This window comes from Solanum verrucosum, unplaced genomic scaffold, assembly GCF_900185275.1.
Source record: "Solanum verrucosum unplaced genomic scaffold, falcon-dt-bn FXZP01000268.1, whole genome shotgun sequence".
NCBI classification, from domain to species: domain Eukaryota; kingdom Viridiplantae; phylum Streptophyta; class Magnoliopsida; order Solanales; family Solanaceae; genus Solanum; species Solanum verrucosum.
This window is the reverse complement of record NW_026019957.1, coordinates 1,713,035-1,734,149: the sequence shown is the minus strand read 5'-3', so window position 1 is coordinate 1,734,149 and position 21,115 is coordinate 1,713,035. Positions and strand designations below refer to the sequence as shown.

The 21,115-nt window shown below is 32.5% G+C and overlaps 1 protein-coding gene and 1 pseudogene across 1 annotated transcript; both read right to left on the bottom strand.

Annotated features, from left to right (window-relative positions):
- Positions 1–433: 433 nt before the first annotated feature.
- On the bottom strand, positions 434–20,877 carry LOC125814487 (dolichol-phosphate mannose synthase subunit 2-like; annotated as a pseudogene).
- LOC125814471 (uncharacterized) lies at positions 9,212–16,796 on the bottom strand. The gene is made up of 13 exons (XM_049493928.1): positions 16,544–16,796; positions 16,369–16,430; positions 15,918–15,986; positions 14,883–14,958; positions 14,693–14,763; positions 14,415–14,516; positions 13,039–13,128; positions 12,681–12,755; positions 11,273–11,305; positions 11,025–11,102; positions 10,224–10,265; positions 9,963–10,075; positions 9,212–9,508 (listed from the first exon to the last, which is right to left on the bottom strand). The coding sequence occupies exons 1-13, from the start codon at positions 16,596–16,598 to the stop codon at positions 9,487–9,489; spliced, it is 888 nt and encodes a 295-aa protein (XP_049349885.1). The 5' UTR covers positions 16,599–16,796; the 3' UTR covers positions 9,212–9,486.
- Positions 20,878–21,115: the final 238 nt, after the last annotated feature.

Genomic DNA, 21,115 nt, shown 5'->3' with positions numbered 1-21,115 from the left:
CCACACGAGTGCAACAACATCATTGGAGAGTCCGAGCAACATAGGCCAAATCTTTGGCCACAACAAAGGGAAAGGACTATCACCCACATTCTTAAGTGAAAAGCAAAGCTACAACAAAGGCAAAGAACTTTCACCACATTCTTGAGAGAGAAGCAGGTGGTGGTGCATACATCCTACCTTCCCTAGACCCACCTTATTTTGTTTTATATTTTCGCTTGTGGCGTTCAAAGTAGTAATTGATGATTCAATGGTGGTGGTCGAAACCAAAAGACTTGTTTCGTATAACTGTCATTGATCAAAGTTTTTTACACTCCTCCAGCTAATAACAAGAGAATAAATCAACCATGTCTTGTTTAATACCTGTGTGTACTGAGTAGTGACAACTACAAAAACATATCGAGAGGTTCCAAATTGTAGTGAACTCCAGAAAAAACTATGTGCTCTCCGACATGGGCTATTCAAAATGAGATGCGTTAAAAAGATGATTAATTATCATGAACTCGATAGAGCAAACAATGGACTTGCCGCAGCCACGTCATGCCTTCTTCTTCTTGGACTTGAGCATGACGTATCCAATAAACACGCTCAAGAAGCAGATGAGTGCCACTGCAGCATATACAGGAATGAGAATAGCGTATTCTTGTGGTAGAACTTTTGCACGAAATGATCGCTATCTACAAGAGGCTGAAAGAACAAAACAACATTTGCACATCAATCTCCAGATAAAACTTAGGTTGCAAAGGTCAGCTATGTTGCTCGGAATCTCCAATAATGTTGCCACACCCGTGGTCAGATCCTTCAAAAACGTACCGCTTTTGAAGGATCCAACATGCACCTGGCGACATTTTTGAAGAGTCCGAGCAACATAGAAGGTCAGTACAGAATGGGATGGAAGAGAATATGAGCTGACCAGAATGATAACCCAGAAGGTATAATATGTAAAAATGGACAAACTAGTCAATGTTAAAATGAGCCCAACAGCTCTGTCAGCTAACTCCATCGAGACTCCTCTGCTTGTGCCCCCTGTAAAAGAAGAACGTTTCAGTTAAGAACTTGTGTACCTTACAAGAAGAGGATCAAAACAAAAAAATTGGCATGGTCACAGGTTTGCCGGTACCATACAAGGTTCAAGGGACTAAAAGGAGAGAAGATAGAAAAAAAATTTGCCAACATAGTTTGGTAAAATTTCTTATGTCATTGTTTGGGTGCTTGTTTTAGTCTATAAAGTGACTTAACACGTTCGCAAACTATCTTTTCTTTATCAGGAACCACAATACCCTCGGGTTGTTCCATGTAAATGTCTTCCTCCAATTCTCTATTTATGAAAATTGTTTTCACATTCATTTGATGAATTTGGAGGTCATATACCGCAACTAATGCAATTAACATCTGAATGAATGTAATTCTAGTTACTGGGGAGTATGTGTTGACAAAATCAAAACCTTATTTTTGTCTACAACCCTTGACAAAAAGTCTTGCTTTGTATTTGTCAGTAGTTCTATCCACTTTCATTTTCCATCTGAAGATTCACTTTGATCCCAAAGGTTTATTTTTTGGAAGTAAATTAATTAACTTCCAATATGGTTGCTCAAGATTGAATCAGTCTCACTATTGACACCATCTTTTCAAAAGAATGAGTCTACAGAAGACACAATAAATGTTACAAAGTCATATTCAAAGGAAGTAGATGTCCTTTGGCATTTACTACGCCTCTGAATCTCTTTATTAAGTACATTCTTTATTTTTCTTTCCAAGGTCTTTTAGACCCTTCACTAGACTACTCAAGTCTAATTTTACAGTCCACAGTCATAGGTCCTATTTTAATCCTTTTAGGAATAGGAACTTGGACTTAGGCTAGCACCCCACACTTTGAAATATTTTGAGTTGGATTTCCTTCCTTCCCATTTCTCATATGGAATAGATTGTGTCCTAAACAAACAAAACTTTTTATTGCTTTCTTTCTGAAAGACAACTTTTTGTTGTTCCGTTTTGTTGTAAGGATAGCTTCTCCAAACAAGTTTTGTGGTAAACCTGAACTTATAAGTAATGTAGCCATCATTTCCTCCAAAGTTCAATTTTTTTTTCAATTCTGCAATTCCATTAGATTTAGGTGAATAGGACAGTAGTGTGATGGATAAATCCACTTTCCAAACATATTTCTGCAAAAGGAGATTTATATTCTCCATCCCTATCACTTCTTATCTTTTCATGTACTGATTTCAACTTTAATTTAATTTTGTCTAGACATTTCTATTGCTTCATCCTTACCATTCAGCAAATAAACATAACCGTATCAAATGCAATTGTCAATAAAAGTTATGAGATACTTTTTCCCACCACGAGATGATGTTGACTTCATATCACAAATGTCAGTGCAAATCAACACTAAGGGATTAAAATTCCTTTCAACAGATTTATAAGAATGCTCAGCATACTTAGATTTCACACAAACTTGACATTTTAATTTATTGCACTCAAAGTTAGACAAAACTTCTAAGTTGATCAGTTTTCCTTACAAGGTTTTGTAATTGACATGTCCCAAGTGTTCATCACAAACAATTTGACTCAAGCAAGAACAAATAAAAATATTGAGTTTGAAAAGCTCTCCGTGAGGTAGCTTTTTCTTACAAATATTTGTTCCTATTTCTTACAATTTTGTGTGATACAAACATTGTTTAAAGTCATCACCTTGTCAAATGTCCTTTTCGGAAGGACCTTTCCATAACTTTCAATTTGATTGTTATAGAACTACCATGAACAAAGTTTCATCGGTTCCAATAAAGGCAATATAGTCCAAATGCTTCTTTTACAAAACATGACAAATGACTATTCACCAATATTCATGTCTATACAAATAGTTATATTTAATAGACATATCTTTTCATGAAAAATCACTACATTTTAAGTGACACTTTTTCATAAAAGAACTCAATCATTTTGAACAAGTATACATATAATTTGATAGTTTCATACTAGTCATACCATATACTAGTAAAACAGAAACTCAACGACCACAATATCATATATACTCCAAAAATTTTGTGGGTCTAACATAATACAAAAGTATCATCGAATTTCATATCTTGTACTCCAAATTTAAATTAGACACTAAGTCTAATTTTATCTTTGTCATAAGCAAAGAACCCCCCACATTTTAAATATGAGCTCAAAAATATTTTTCAAGTATTTGAAAATAGTTTTTCCACATATTTTTTCCCATGCTATCAAAGTGTCATTGGCAACATGAAACTTCTTTTGAAAATATTATTCTACAAAAGAATTATAATGCTTCAATTCTGTGACAATCTTTACACAATGTCAAAGTTCATTTCATAGAGGCACAAAATCACAAACTCTAAGTCACTAGTATTTTTCCTCTATCACAAATAGACATACCACGTAGTATTTAGAATACTAACAATAAAGACAAAAAAAAATTGTCAATTTATTTCTATATAACAATGAAGTTTATAGAAAGTCAAAAGTACAACATTGACTTATTATGTGAAGTTTTCATATTCTTCAAATCAATGGCATAGTCTAATTTATCCAGAGTAGAAAACTACAAAAAAATTTAGTCTACAAAAATCAGACACAATCAAATTTCACATGGAGTACAAAACTAAAAAAAAAAAATTTTTTAGTCTCCAAACAGAATTAAACATATTCTTAGATTATCACATAGATATGATTTTCTTTTCAAATAGCCTTCCAACTATAAAGTTTTGACATACTATTTTATCAAACAAAAATGTGCATCTCTAATTCTGCAAACTAAAGAATTTTAAAGGCAACACTTTTTGCCAAGGAAAATTCATTCAAAAAACCATATAGAAAATAGAATCAGAAACAGATTAGAAACAATATAAAAATATTTTTCTCAAAGAAAGAAAATCGAGCCCACTGAATGCACAGTGTCCCTTTAAGGAAATTATTCCCCTCAAGTACCCGAGGTTAATGGAATATATCCTCCCAAGATAGAACGATCTTACTCACCGGTGTATCAATATCTAAAACCACGGTGTCAGCGAACCACTCAACGGCAGTAAAGTACACTTAGAATACTAGATTTAGTAGTAGTAGAAGAAGTCCAGAAAAATTCGTATTAACTAAAATGAGAGGAAACCCCTCAATTTATAGAAAACAAATGGTAGTGTGAAAATGTTCTTATTGTGCCTTACCGGAAAGGTCTCAAACCTTTGGAAAAGTCACAATCTTTCGGAAATGTCACAACCTTTCATAAAAGCCGCAACTTTTCATAAAAGTCGCAACTTTTCATAAAAGTCGCAACTCTTCATTTTCCATTCACACCTTTTAAATCCCAACAGAAATAATATAGAAATCATAGCAAGTAACAACATACGACGATAGATACCAAAAGAAAAAAACTATAATAATAATAAGACTAATACGATAACAAACATATTAACAACTCTAAACCCTCGGCAGTGGCGGAGCCACCTTACTATTAGGGGTTCATCCAAACCCTATTCGGTGGAAAATTATATAATTTATACATGGTTAAAATAACTTTTTAGATATATATAGTAGATGTTGAACCCCCTTCGACTACTTCGTGTGTCTATTTTTTCAGATTTTGAACCTCCTTATTGAAAATCCTGACTCCGCCACTGCCCTTGGAAAGCAAAACAACCTTCCCCTACCTACCGCCCTATTTAAAATCATAAACTTTAAAAATCTTAAGTATTTCTTAAACTTTGTAATTAATCAAACTTTACCAAACAAATGCAGCAGACACGTTATCATTTACCAAACATAATCAATTCTTACGGTACAACCCTCCTTTAAGAGTATTTATTTTATTATTTATACTACATATACAAAATCTCTTTTCGCATTAACAAGATAAGAATAGATCGATGTAAAAAATATTCCGCGTGAAACAGGACTATACTCTTAAACAGGTTTAATAAAAATTAATTTATTTTAATATAAATATTAGTGATAATTTTCACACTTCAAACTTATGATTTATTAATTATATAAAGATAATTTAACCGTGGCTACAAGCCTCCTTTTTCATATTGACAAAATATGAAATACATGCATGCTTGTGCCTAAAAATCCAAAAACAATGTTGAAAGTCAAAGAGATGAAAGTTGGACTTATTATTTTCAAACCTTAGAATTTTCATTATTATTTATTGTATTGGGTAGTATATTTATATTTTAATTAACGTAGCTATCAACAATGATATTTATAGGATAGAATTAGTCTTTTAAATTTTTGAGTTCTAGATTTTAGACTGTATATCTTAATAAATTTGAAATAGATTATTTGTATATAAATATTAAGTAAATTTTTAATATAAAGATAAAAGTTTGGTTAAATTATTGGATTTTATGAATCTGTAACAAATAATGTAAATTCACCCTAGTTGTTTTCAACCATTAAACTATATAGAAAAGAAAAAAATTAAAAAGGGAATTTCGATTGCAAATTTATCTAATAGGATTCGTACTACATATAGCTAGAGCCATCATTATGGGTTAAGCATGTTGGGCCGGCCTGGTCTAACCCGGGATTTAATAGGGCTGACCTAAAATTTTTGGAGCCCATTTAAGAAAAGAGCTTTTTAGCCCGGCCTGAATAAGTCTGCTGATTTGTGAGGCTTGAGAAATATAGGTAGGGCCGACCCATGGGCCAATAAAAATTAATTAAAAATATAATATAATATTAAAATTTAAAATTAAAGAGATCCAAACTCAAAATCTATTTATAGTTTTTTAGGGAATCACTAAGTATAGAAGTTGCATCCACCATGAATATGTCCAAACACTTGTTGCTACTCGAAATTGGTTACATGGTTTTTCTCAAACTGGTAATATATTTTTGTGTACATTTAAATATTATAATTCTCAATTTAGTTATTTTTTAATATTTAACTAATTGAAACCGCATATAAATTGCAGATGAAAATGAAGATGCTAAGACAACCTTCCCACAAGTTGATTCAGATATGCTCGATGAAGACGATCATGAAGTGTTAGATACGCCATATGTTTCATGAAGTGTTAGATACGCCATAAGTTTCATAATTTTTTAAGGAGTTTATTTTTTACTTTTTTATGGTTGGAATATTGTCATATTTTTTGTGTTTTATTGTGATCATTGCAAAACAATTAGGTTAATATTTTTATTTAGATATTTATACTTTTACTTGAAATTTTTTTTAATAAATATTATAAAGATAATTTTATTTGTGGATTTGATTAACAAGTAGTAACATTAACACCATGTAATATTGTTTTGTCGATATTTATGATAATATTTTTAAATTATAATATATAATTTAATTTAATAATTATAAAAAAATATATAGCTTTTAAAAAAGTGGGTTGGCTCGACAAGCCTGTAGCCCACGTACTTGTGGGTTGGACCGACCGTTTTCTGGCCCACACCAAAAATGGGCTAGCCTGGCCTGGTCCGTAAAATGTCAAGGCCTGTATGGGTTAGCCCGGATAGGATGGGCTAACCCATATTGACAGCTCTACATATAGCTCATTAAAAATGAAAACACTTATTTGTAAGATCACACTTATTTATCTATATTAATTTAATTTCAAAATTAATTTTTTCTCGAATTGTGAATCTACTCAAAAATAATTTTTCTATTTTTTTTAATGAAGAAGTAGTGTTGCGTATATTCTATCTTTCTCAAATTTATCTTATTTGTAGGATCACACGGAGTATGTTGGTATTATTTCAAATCTCAATTATTGGTGCACTAGTAAGAGATTTAGGTAAGTTTTCTTTTTCTAATATTTTAGGCCAGCTATTATTTATTTTCATGAAAGACACATATGATAATTGACTATATAAGCCAAAGCTCAATCATGGCTTATAAATGCATGAATATCTTAAACTATTAATTAATAATTATGCTAATTCTTCTTAGAATTTGACTTAGTACTTTCAGTAGTGACGTTTCTAAGGCATCTTTTGGGCAGTGGCTCGGGGTATGATGAGAGAATTATCTTTTCAATTTGATATTTTTCTTTTAAGTTTCAATAGTATTGACTATGACATCTTTCACAAATTCAATTATAGTTGTGTTTCGATGAAATTAGAGCTGAGCAGAGTAAAATAAACAAGAAACTACCAAAAATAGAAATTATGAAGCTCTACAAACCATTGATCTAGTAATGAAGCCAGTAATTTTAATAAAATTCTTTTAAAAATTGCAAAAGTACCAAAATATTTGAGATTCAAACTCGTGACTTAAGCAATTCTTAAGCTAGCTTTGTTATTGCATTTGAAGTTTCCCTTATGTCTAGAGATTTGACAAACAAAAAAAATTATTTTTGATAAAAGAAGTTCGATAAATCCCCTCCGAATCATTCAATTGTGCCCTTGTTTGACACAATACTTGAATTCCTCTGCATGTTATTAGAGACAAATTCAAAATTTTAAATTTAACGAGCGTAAAGTATCATCATCAATTGTGATAACAAGTATAGATAGAGGTAATATATAAGTATAATAAACCACCGTAATTCTATTACAATAAAAAGTAGAGACCCCAAAAAAAGAAAATGGAATCTTGCTTTTAGTAGTGGTTTAATAATGGACTCAAAAACTTAGTCTTTTAAGGGCATTGCAAAAGATATTACGTATTACTTTTCTTTAATATTTAAAAAAACATCGACACAATACAAAATTTGTGTTAAATTACACACAACGGATTCAATAGAACTCATCAATTTTAGCTTGAATTATAGAATGTGTTAAAAAAAACCACATATATATAAAGAATATAACTTACTGACTCGAAATCCTAAATTTGCTATTATTGATTTGCAACAATTTCAATAATCATAGTTATTGATAGACCTGTCAAGTAATCGTTTTAACCTAAAAATCAACAACACAAAGACATTGTTCTAAGCAAGTTCTTTGCTTAACGGGTTTGGGACTAAAGATTGGTTACGTATTTGTGTTTCTCTAAACCCATTTTTACAAGCTCATATCTAACTCGATCCGTCCAATTGTTTGTCGAAACTAGCTAAGGATGTCATAATTGAGTGTTTTGAATAAAATGATCTTAAAGATCATGTCCTTAGTTACAAGCTTGTACTCATGCTTCTAAAGCTACACTTTGTGATAATAGAGAAGTGTTTCAAATACTTTTCAATAAGAGGAGAATTCAACAAATATGAGATTTTTGCAACAGTATGAATGACCTCTCTCTCTTATTTTTCCATTATTCTTTTTGAAGGATATGTTCATGTATCTCAAAATAGATTCTTTATTTATATTGTTAGTTATTCAAGCAAGTCTGATTATCCTCGACTTTGCATATTGCCCTCTTTGTACTTTAGAAATATCAAATTTGAAGATTTAAAAAAAAATCAAATTTTATGCAAAGGTCACGTTGAAATTTATTAAGATTTAAGATGTTGGAATCCTTTCCTATTTGCTTTGGTAATAGTTTCTTTAGATTCTACTTTAGAAACTCCCCCAAACAATCTACTCTCCCATCCCAGTTTATTGTTTGACAAAACATATATATAGTTTAAACAAAAGACTAAAAACCTTTGAACCTTCTTATATAAAATAAATTAAAATATTTGTATAAATATAAATAAATTTTGTTTGGATGATTGTTACCTATGGTATATTGTATTATGTTGTTTCTTAAACACAATATTTATTTTAGTTGTTACTATTTAATTGTATCTTATCATCAAATTCATCATGATACAACAAAATGTTTCATTATCTACACCGACCAATTTGATGTAATTGTATAATTTACCTTATTTAATTTTTCCCATTTTGTCTCTGCTTATTATCTAATATTTTATCCTTCGGCTACCTTTTTATAATAACTCTCTTGATAGGTTCAAAGGTGAAATACGAATTTTAAATTTAAAACGAAAATAGGATAATATAAGTTGAAACAAAAGTAGTATTTAATCAAACATATTATTTTCAATCTTAGTGCTAATCAATGAGTACATACAAGTAGTACGGAAGGAACTATGCTTCAACAACACCAAGGAGAAGCAACAATCATGATAAAACTCGACGCAACGACCAACAAACAACGTAAAAATAGAGGAACACAATGGGAGATGTTTTCTTGCATAACAACACACTAGTGAAATTCCACAAGTAACGTAAAACAAAAAACCTCATAAGGTACAAAATTAACTAAAGAATGTACAATCCTGTTCCAAAGAAACGATAGAAAGAACATAACATTGCAGTATTCTTCCATTCACTGGTGTGTACTTATTTCAGCATGTACAAATTTTTGCGATTACAATTACTAACATGGGTGAAAAAATAGCTTAGGACAAGTTTATATCATAACAAACCCAGAAAAGCAATCCGAAAGATTGCCATTCATTACAAAAAAAAATAATCATCACCCACCCTTGTTTCACGTGTTGTGGCTTCATATATCACACCAAAAGAAAAATGAAATAACAAAACGAGAATTTCACATATTTCCCTTAATCAGCACTTGGTAGAGGCAGTCCTGTTAAATCCATGAACGAAAAGATGATTAGAAAGATTTATGGTTATTCTACGGCAGAAGATACCTAAGGATCTTGACCTATATAGGTTAACTCCACGCAATCCCCTGCTCCAAAGGCGGATCTAGGATTTGAAGTTTATCGATTGTGACCTCATTTAATGTACAATATTAATTGGACACGTAGTCAATTATTTATAGATATCTAGTAGATCTTGGCAAAAGATACTGCTTCTTGGGAACCCGTAGGTTTATTACCCTGATCTGCCACTGCCCCACCCCGTCACCACTATAGAAAGGTGAATACCAACTCTCCAGGCAGAAAATAATTATTAAAATAAGCAACTACACTATCAACTCAAATCCTTCATAGTGATCATAATAAAAGGAAAAGAGAGAATGGGGAGATGCGGCGTTAAAACTTGCAAAAAGAATTCTGGAACTGAAGAAACAATACCTCAACAGGGGTCTAGGCGGCTTCAATTTATCAATACCATCTTGAGTAATGCCATCTGTAATAAATCTGTTGCTGTTTACTTCCGGTAAGGAGTCCGCAAGTTCTTTAAGGCCCTGTAACAAGATTAGTGAAGTCAAATGCTAGTGAAATTACAAAAGTTCTTTAAGGCCCTGTAACAAGAAATATGAACCACAGCATATGCTCTAGTAGACGGACAATGAACAGTAACACGACAAGAAATATTCAAGTTAGCCGAAGTACCATCAGAGTAGGTGTAGAGTTGCCCACAATTGTAAGTTGTTCCTGCAGCAGGAAGTTATGATTAAAAAAGATATTGGTAGCAAGCATCAACAACCCTAAACCATCAAAATATCATACCATAAAAAAAGAGAAGAAAAATAGGCTCATAGAGCATAAAATACCTTAGAAAGTTTCACAGTTTTTTAATGTATGTAATAAAAATCTTTATTATCTCCACTGTATTTTATTCTTGCAATGCTCCTCCCAATGTTTTGCAAAAAATATCTCATACACCAAAATATCCATGACTCAACTTTACCAAAGTCATTAATAGTTTTGGTCTATTTGTCAGAACTCTTCTCTAAGGGAAGTAAAATTACTGATAAAGCAAAATTTTCCATCTCACTTTCACTCCAGGACTAAAATCAGAAACATTAAGGCAAAATTGTTATCCAATTATGTGGTCTTTGGATCATAGTATAAGTATCTTAAGAGGTTCTCTCCATGCTTTAAATACGAAAAACTTCAAGAAAATCATATCATGCACGGAGAATAATCAAGTAGGGTGGTGTTTGGACATGGATATTTGAAAAAAGAAAAAAGTAGTAGTATTTGAAGTTAAGTCGAAAAAGAGTGTAAAATTGTACTTGAAAAAATGTTAAAAGTTTGAAGGAACTTTTTTAGAATAAGGATACTTATTTCGTTTCTGGTTCACTAAACGTATCCACACTCCCGAGGCTTCCGATGCAGGGAGAGAATTAGAAGCATAAGTCAAACAACATTTTAGTGGAAAAAGTTACTTGAACTAACAATTGTACGAACCTGCAGTGTCTCAGGCATCTTCACCTTTTTTCCATTGATAAAATTACACAGGTACATAACACCAGCATTTGCAAGCTCCTGTTATCAACAGTAAGTGCAATACTTAGTACTGAATATCAATCAAGATGACTGGGAAAATAGATATTCGCTACTAGTTCCAGAAACCACATATTAGACCTTTTTGGCTATTAATAATAATGAACAGAATTTGTAGCCTAATAGCTGAAATAACAATTTTTTCAAATTACCTGCTTGCCTTCCAAAGAAAGTAACTTGCCATCCTACAAATTCAAATATAGTTGAGACAAAAAGATCAGTAGGTAACAGATATTTTATGAAATACAAATGTCAATATATGTTTACATATGGGTATTAGAAATTTGAGAATCCAAAACAAGGGCCTTTTGATGAAGTGGTTGTGGAGATATACTAGTGAGGAAGGAACCCTATGGAAGGAGGTGATAGTGGCAAAGTATGGGGAATTGAACCCATGGTGTACAGAGATAGTGTCAGAACCCTATGGATGGGAAGTATGGAGGTCAATCAGAGCTTTATGGAACTCTATGGAAGAAAATGTGTTTCTCAAAATTGGAAATGGCAACAAGATCAAGTTTTGGAGAGATGGATGGATTGATCAAATTCCTCTAAGTGAGTCATTCCCAGATCTTTTCTCAATCTGCAACAATCCTGAAGCCAGAGTATGTGAATGCTGGACAACTCAAGGCTGGGACCTATCTTTCAGAAGGCTATTGAATGACTAGGAAGTAGATAGAGTGGCTTCTTTCCTGGGAAAATTGGGGGGAATCAATCTAGTAACAAATGTACCAGATAGAGTTATTTGGAAGCACAACAAGGATGGCAAATTCACAGTAAACAGTGTTACAAGAAAGGCATACAAGTTGGGGTTAGAGGCTACCATCATCAATGGAAGAGTATTTGGAGAGGATTGATCCCCACCAAAGTGAAATGCTTCACTTGGTTAGTCATCAAAAGAGCCTGCTTAACTCAAGAAGTGCTGCAGAAGAAAGGAAAGCAACTAGTCCCTAGGTGTTTCCTGTGCAATTTGACTGGGGAAACAAACAATCACCTATTTTTACATTGCAAATTCACTGCACAGATCTGGGAGCTGTTTCTCAACATCACATGCTGTAGCTGGTCTATGCCAGAACACGCCTCTGATCTTTTTAAATGTTGGATCAGAAGAGGGGGTAGCAAGACTCAAAAGAAGTGGTGGAAGCTAATACCATCATGCATATGGTGGTCAGTGTGGAAGGAGAGAAATGGGAGATGTTTTGAAGATAGATCTAATTCCATTCACAAAGTAAAATGGAATTGTTTGGTATCTTTACTTTTTTGGTGTAAACAACTTTGCATAGAAGATGTAGATCAAATTATAGAATTAATAGGGAGCTTGTAATTTCGCTTAGGGCTGTAAATTTTGAAGGTGGCCAGCATGTCCTTAATGCTGAAGAATACAACTTTACCAATGTTCAAAAAAAAATAATATATGTTTACATAGACAGGCACAATGACCAAGATGACAGTTAAGACCATTGAAAAAAGCTTGTACTCCACACAGATTTAGATATAACAGAAAGAAAAGAGCCTTGAAATCTTTTTGGAGAAATACACACAATGGCTGAAAGAAGAGCTCACCAGACCAGAAACCATCCTATTTAGTTGATCCAGATCAAAACCAATCTGGGACAGATCACCATGCACGTCATTAACCTGTTCCAGAACAACAAAAACCTGATTATAACAACTCCATACTTATCTTTTCATTTCTTTTAATTGGTACCAACTCAATACTTTTCATTATAATTTTGTTCTGTGATTTTAACTTTGATAAGGAAAAACAATATTATGATTCTCTTGTGGTCATAGGAACTGGAAGGTAGGAATCTGACATATCCGCTACAAGAGAAACATAAAAATAAAATAATGGAGTGCCATGAAATTAGATGACAACCCCGGACAACAACATAAACATATGTGAAGTAGATGTACACACCTCACTCCTAATTAGTTTTGACATCTCCATTTGCTCATCCAATTTTCCATCCACATTCTCAATTCGCTGTGTTAAGTGCCTCTTTGTAGCCTAATCAAAGCACAAAACAGAACATAAGAAAGGATGGAATTAACAAGACATTATACATAATTACAAACCCGCATATTTATAACATTAGAAACAATGTTGATGTGATGCAATTTATTTGCATCATTACATGAAACATGTCAAAGTGTCAACTTAGAAGAAGCTATGTAAATAGAATTATATGATATATATCAAAGTAATGAATCTCTATTTGTTCATCTGAACGAAGAAAAGTAACTGGACCCTTGATAACCAACTGATAACTAGGCTTAAATATGAAGCTTTCCTCAAATTTAGTATTGCTAGTAAATAAAAACACGTCAAGAATAAAAGAGATGCATCATCTCCACATTCAAACAGACGCCACCCTTGAAGAGAAGCACAGACTTGATGAGCCAAGTCAGATTAAAAAACTTACACCTATGTATAGTAGTTGGAATATTTTTCACACAATGACCACCCTAATATTTCATTGCCCACTGCATAGTCTTGAACTCGCTGTTTCCTGCAAAGTGCAAACAGCTGCTATGTGTACTCTCAACCAATTCCAACTTAACCAGAAGTTTTAAGGAAGCTGTACAGCAAGTCTGTCCATACCAAGCTAATTTGTCCATAATTTATATTATGAGTTGAAGCTCAATCTTGGCAGATAAAATAGATCACTCCTTTAGAGATTCAAAATCAAGCAGAAAACATGGTTCCTATGCAGCTGGAACATGTGGCAGATACTGCCATGACGCACAGAAGCAGCAACTAACAAATGATGCATGTGCAAGCCCAGAAGACCATCCAATAATCTCCAACACAACTTCTGGTGTACTATACAATCTGATTTAAATGCGCCAAATGGATTGTCTGGGTGAGTTTTAGTAATTAAGACCCGAAATTGGGAGTTCCAACATTTAAACAGACGTAGGACACATCAATCCAGCTAGTTTCTAAGTTCAAGGTCCCTTCCCAGGGCCCTCTCCTGCTCCCTCCTCCTTCTCCCAAAGTTAACTAACATTGGAAAAAGGCTAAGGGAATAGGACCAGATATGATAAGGTAAATTCAGAAAATACAAACACGAAAAATGGTTTCTGGCTAACATCAGGAGTCCTCAGCGGGTAAGGGATCTCATAATGTAGTAACAGCACACTATTGGATATCAAGTTTTTACCGGAAGAACCATAACCACGGTAAGTAAGAATGGAAAAAGGGCATACTTTTAACTTGAATGCATGGCAAGGCTAACATGTGCAAAGATTGCAGAGGAAGAACTAAAGAAGAAAGCACAGGTGTATACTCACAGCAAGGGCCTCTGAGACATTATCGAGATGTTTTGTCAGATTTGAAACAGCAGTTGCCATATTCTTTTTTGTTACATACATAAGGTCAGAGAATGACAAACCCTACAAGTATAACGAGAAAAAGAGGTGAAGATAACACAGTGAAATTACAGATCATGAGAGAAAGAAAGTATTGCATGAATTATTAAAAGCTCGACATGGTGTCTTTTACTTCAGGCTAGTGGCAATCTCCTTTGAGATGTAGTATCAATAAATAAGGAATCTAAGGGTTATTTCACCTTCCACCACATGTATCCATAACCTAAGGCACCTGCTGCAGCGGCTGGCATTACCAGAGATGTCCAGTTACCTGCCAGGAAAAATGGGATTAAGGAACACCATCATTAAAAAGCAACTTCTGCCAAGTCAAAGGCTAAGATAGAAAAATCTAGTATGAGACGGCATCACTGAAAGCATGGTAGAACATACCACTAGAACTTCCATTAAGAACAGTAATTGATCGTGCCGAAGCCAATTGTCGAACCTCCATTGCCAATCTACGAACCTACAAAAGAAATAAAGGAATCAATTGAAGTCCTAAAGAAGTAGGGGTGATCACCTATTTTTTTTTTTGACAAGTACAATACAGAGAATTTTTTAATCCATTTTTGGTAGAGAAGATTCACCATGGATTTCAAATATGTCCATACAAGACAGAAAAAGTCCCACTGGAGAGGCGGCTGGGAGAATGGCATCGGGATAGCCATTATCCTACCACTCATTACTAGCTTATAGTTTCTAGACCAATAAACCATGGATCTCAAACAATGGTATTTCTCTTCAGCAGATTTTACATTTTGTGGTAAATTATTTATACTTTCACACACAACACCATAACAAATTACAAAACTATATCTCATGCCCACACAACAATATCTAGATATTGTGGGCATAGGGGTGGCTCAAGAGTAAGGCTAGTAAACATCTGCTTTAGGCCCAAAAAAATTTAATAGTGAATTTTATGATTTTAACTTCACTTGAAACAATATTGAATATTTTTTTTATAAACTAATAAAAAAAGAGGAACTATCTACTTTTTATCAAGAATATTTTAGAAACTTGAATTAAACTCAAATCTTCACATTGATAAATAAAGTTTTTAAGATGCGAAGTTAAATGCTTATTGTCTTTTAAGAATATACACTCTAAAACCAAGTAGTATGTATATAATATTTTTGTGTTTAAGGCCTCTTAATGTCATTCTACGGAAAGGAAATTGAAATTTAGAAAGGTTAATTCTAATTGATAGGTAAAATAGATCATCTATGTTGGTCGGACTCTTCAAAAATGTCAACGAGTGCGTGTCAGATTCTCCAAAAGTAGTGTATTTTTGGAGAATCCGTCACGGGTGAGGCATCAAAAGTGAATAGTCCGTGCAACTAGCAGATCACAACTCGATTGATCATCCAAAAAGTATATTACTAATAAATAAAATAATTTTAATGACAAGATTAAGCTGGATACCTGTGCAGCAATGACATCCGACTCTCCACCATCTGATTCCCCTGTCTTTTCATAACATTTGACCAAATTCTGCCACAAACATTGGAAAAGAAACGTTTAAACTCACCACGTGTGAATAAAAGTTATTTCATCATGCCCCTTGGCAGTTTTGCTTTCAATTTATATTATCTGGTCCTAGCTTGCTCCCTTAGTGACTCGACTCCCTAGTGCTCCCTTAGTGACTCAAACCTATAACCTTAAGGTAAGGGACTCGAACCTATAACCTTAAGGTTGGAGGTGAAGGACGCTTACCATCTAGGCAGATTCTAGCTCATTAAAGATGCAACAATAGACACATAACACACATAGTAACATAGATATACAACCGTACCATCTCTATAACAGAATTGAAAAAACACAAAGCAAATCGAATCTAACTTCGAGCAATTAAAAACCTAGATTGAACACATACCTGAAGCTCGCCTATCACATCCGATAATTTTCCGTTTTTAAACAACAAAGTACCAGTATACCCTACATATACACACAAAAGCATACATATTTCATACAAATATCAGATCAAACCACAAAATTTACCATAATCAATCACAAAATTACAACACACTAGTCGCTGATTAAGTGTATACCTGCTCCGACGATGAAGACGATCTTTGTTATGCCTACTCCAGCGTGCATAGCCATGGCCGGCGTTAGTCCGGTGAACAACAAACCCTAATTTTTTTGTGTTTTCCGGCGAGGATATTGGAGTTGAATGTTTGAAAAAGAGATTTGTTACAGTGAAGCTTGATGGCCTTTAATCGTGGTGGATAAAACGACAGTTTTGCTGCTGGACCACCAGATTGTTGGACTGGCACCACAGACGAGATTTGTAGAGTCTCCCTTTTTGAATTTATTTTTAAAAATGATAGTTATCCAAATTAATATCCAAACGTATAAGTTTTTGAATAACTAATTTAAAATTTAAATTTGAAAAGATAAGAAACTAATCTTACTTTTCTTATCCCTAGAAAAAAACTAACCGTATAACACAATATTTTATATCTATATATAATCTATCTATATATAATATGAGAAGTAAAAAGTGTCACATATCAATACCACAAAATTTCTTCATTTTAAAAAAATTAAAATCTAAAAATAATTAAATCTGTATTAGTTAGTAATTTTCAATTTAAATTTAAAATTAAAAATTAAAAAATTATCAATAATATGCTACACGAATTCTTTTTAATATTGGATAGTTACCATAGTTAATGTAAATCTTCCATATTCTTTTCATTTTTTTAAAAAGTAACTGATTTTATATATGGCTAATATTTATTTTTTTGGACTCATATTTTTATTCTAATTAGAATATTTATTTTATTCCATGTATTTATGAGTAAGTGGGGTAATGGGGGTAAGTATCGTCTATTTAGTTTTCTTTAACTTATTTTTTTCTTTTTTTTATTACTAAATAGTATATTTGTGAATAAGTGGGGGTAATGGGGTCATACCATGTATTTTACTTTTCTTTAACTTATTATTTTTTTCTTTTTTACTACTGAATATATGAAACTTTGAATATTTAGTATTTAGTTTTAAAAACATAAAATCAAATCAAACAAATTAACTTAAATTAAAACACGAGGAATATATGTTGTTTTTAAAAAAATTGAGGGCATGAATTATGTTGCACTTTGTTTTAAAGAACATATAGAAGTAACTACTGTTGCCCACAAAAAATAGTATTTATCATTAAAATAATATAAGAGTATCATGTGTCAACACCATAATTTTTTTCTATTTTCTGAACAATCAAAATTAATTATTTGTAAGTATAAAATAATAGATTACAATTATAAAAGCAGATTTTTTTTTTAATTATCGTGAATGCAATTTTAAAAACTATAGCAGTTTTAACCGCACGTTTTTACGTCTATACACAACAAAAAATGCTCCTTATTTACAGCAACTAAAAATAAATATAAATTTTAATCTCCTTTTTCTCTCTATTTTATTAATATTATACTTCTCCAAAATCAAAATCAAAATCAACATCAAATTTTCAATTTTTTGTATAACTAAAATTAATTATTTGTAATTATATTATATAAGTAAATAAATAAATTACAATTTAAAAAACAAAACAGTTATTTTGAAACTGTTTTAAAATTAACATGGAAACAGTTTTAAAATTTATCTATTTATAATTTAAAACATTTTAAAACAAATTTTCCTTATTTATAGCAACTAAATACAAGTTCTTATTTCCTTTTTCACTCTACTAGTATACGGGATATTTTAAAATGAATAATTTTTTAAAAGAAGCAGTAATAACAGAGAGTAGCATCAGCAACATAATAAGATAAACGACGCCACAGAAACATGTGTTGTGTTTAGTACATGTCTTCCAACATGTGACCATTGTGAAGGAACGTGTTGCATACAATATCTACCCAATCATTCATCCATATGTCTTGACAAGCAAAAATTCAGAAAGCTACATGAGCAGTTCTCTCAAGTCTCAATGTACTCTTGTTGCACTATCCTGAGTTCTGACCACAAAATGATACAACTTCTCCTTCTCAAGATGTCGATAACGATGCTTTTAACTATGACAATAGCCCGAAGAAAGACAAGGTAATAAACACGTCTACCTAAAAAGAACTCCAGGTGATGAGTCCCAAAATGAAGTCATATGATAGGGGAGTAAGCTTGGCAACATATTATTAGGCCCTAATTCTACAGGAAAACTCATTTGTTAAGTAAGGACACAATATTACAATTTATATATATTTAACTTAGTTTCACTATTATCTTATTTGGTATGATGATGACATGAGGTGAGCTTAAAAGGAGAAAAGAGGATTTATATAGCTGACCCAAACTTGTTTGGAACTAAGGCATAGTTGTTGTAAGGACACAATATTACAAATTAACACAAGGTTGCTCATTAGAGTTAATCTATATCACAGATCTAATAAGACTGACTCTTAGAATTTCCATCGTCAATGAGAACTAAATTTTGCAAGGCCCCATGTTTGCCAAGAAAGAGAAGCTATGTCCTCCCACTCCCAAACAGCAGACAGCACACGAAAATCATACTTTAAAAAATGCTTAAGTTAGTCAAGTTGGAGAACAAGAAAAGTATTTTTCTGAGAACTAAATTACTACTCCAGCAAACTATCACTGGGACTCTAATTTCCTAATAGAAAATGAGTTAAATCTTGAACTCGCTAGTCATTAGTGGAATTACACTGTCGAAAGGGGTTAAAACTAAGCTATAATGGTGAACACTAGACCATTGGTAGAGCTAATACTTAGACTTGTTAAAGCTGAGGTGAATCTTCGGAACATACCTACCACAGTCGAGGATCCTATCCATAGTAAACAGTACATGAAGGAACACCAACTCTTAAAGGAAGGACATAGTCTCACCATTCAAAGAGTATAACATATCTTTCAGACAAGTAACTAAGTCTATCCTAATTAGGCCTTCCATTTTACCATCCATTTCATCATAAAATTACCAATCCTCTATTTATCGAAAGGAAAAAATTACCAACCTTCAGTGAGCTATATGATTCCATTTCTTTTTCTCTAAAAAGGAGAACACTAAAACGACATAGAATCATAAGTTCTCGTGGTGTTATGAATGAATAATAAACTAATGATTAAAAAAACATGGGAAAAGATAAAACTGTTCATCAATTACACAAAGACAAACACCTTTAGAGTTTAGTCACAGATTATTTAATTGCAAAATTATAAAAAAGAAAAAAAAAATCACCCCCATATCTCAATTTCTAAGCAACTCCACCAGAAACGGTAGGTATATCCATTTCGATAACCAATATCTTTCACCTCTTAGTAAAAGTTTCTAAGAATTGCTATTCAGACTAAAATAAAAAGAAAAGCAGCAACAAAGTAAAAACTCTCCATATTTCGCAACTCATTCCCATAACATATTACCAGATACCCCTTCATTTCAATTTGTTTGACTTACATTCCTTTTTAGTTTGTTTAAAAAAGAATGCTTCTTTCCTTTTTCCGCAACTTTTTTATTTTAACTTTCCACATAGCGTGTTTAAGATCATAAGATTAAAGAGCATTTTGATACATTCTACGTTTTTTTTAGATTAAGACATAATAGTCAAAAGTCTTTTTACTTTCTTAAACTTCGTGTCAAGTCAAAACCAGACAAATAAATTGAAACAAAGGGAATAAGTTTTTTTGTTCCTCCACTTTTAGGCTATTAGTTATCACTGAACTTCCAACAAGGTTCATACAACAAAGACCTTTAGACATGATTTGACTCCCAAAGCTAAAAAAAGGCTAGAGTTGCAAGAAAAATACTACCACCCGCCCGAGCCCTTGGCATCAGGGTCAGGATTGATCTCAAAACTGATAAGCCCCTTCGTATTCCAACAACAAACTATGCCTCAGTCCCAAACAAGTTGTCGTCAGCTATATCAATCCCCACTTTCATTTAGGCTCATTTTATATGAATTCAACCAACAACAACATATCCGGTGTAATCCTACAAGTTGAAGTCTAGGGAGTGTAGTGTATTATGTACGCAGCCTTACCCCTAACTCATGCTTGAATGTCAATTACCCTTTTCAGAAACTATGGAACATAAATCCATAATCCTTAAGAAATTAGTTTTCAAAAAAGCTCAAGATTCACAAGTTATGTCCAGAAAGGCTACAGGATCACAAAAAAAAACAAAAAAAATGGACATTTTGATGGATCAATCAATCAACTAAAAACTTAATAAAATTGGCAATATGAGTGGGAAATGGAAAAAATTATAATTTTTTTTGCATAAATTCAGCAAAAATATTGAGACCCCATTAAAGTAAGAGAAACAACAAACTTAGATCACCTGAAAAGTTCGGTTCTTGGTGTTGAAGATTTCTGCTTTCAGAGCATGAAGATCGCCGCCATTTTCAAAGAAAATGAACTTTGATTGATTTTCAATTTATTTTTTTAATTTTTTTGCCCTTTGCTGTAATTGGACCAAAATATATTGGGCCCAACGTTTACATGGGCCTAAATTTGAGAGTGGGTACCAAAAGAGAGGAAATTCTTTCACTAATAACCACACCATCAACATACTCACGATAATCTCGAGTGAGGTTTGAAAAAGATAAAATGTATACAGACTTAATCATATATTTTATGGATTAGATAAACTATTTTTGATAGAACCA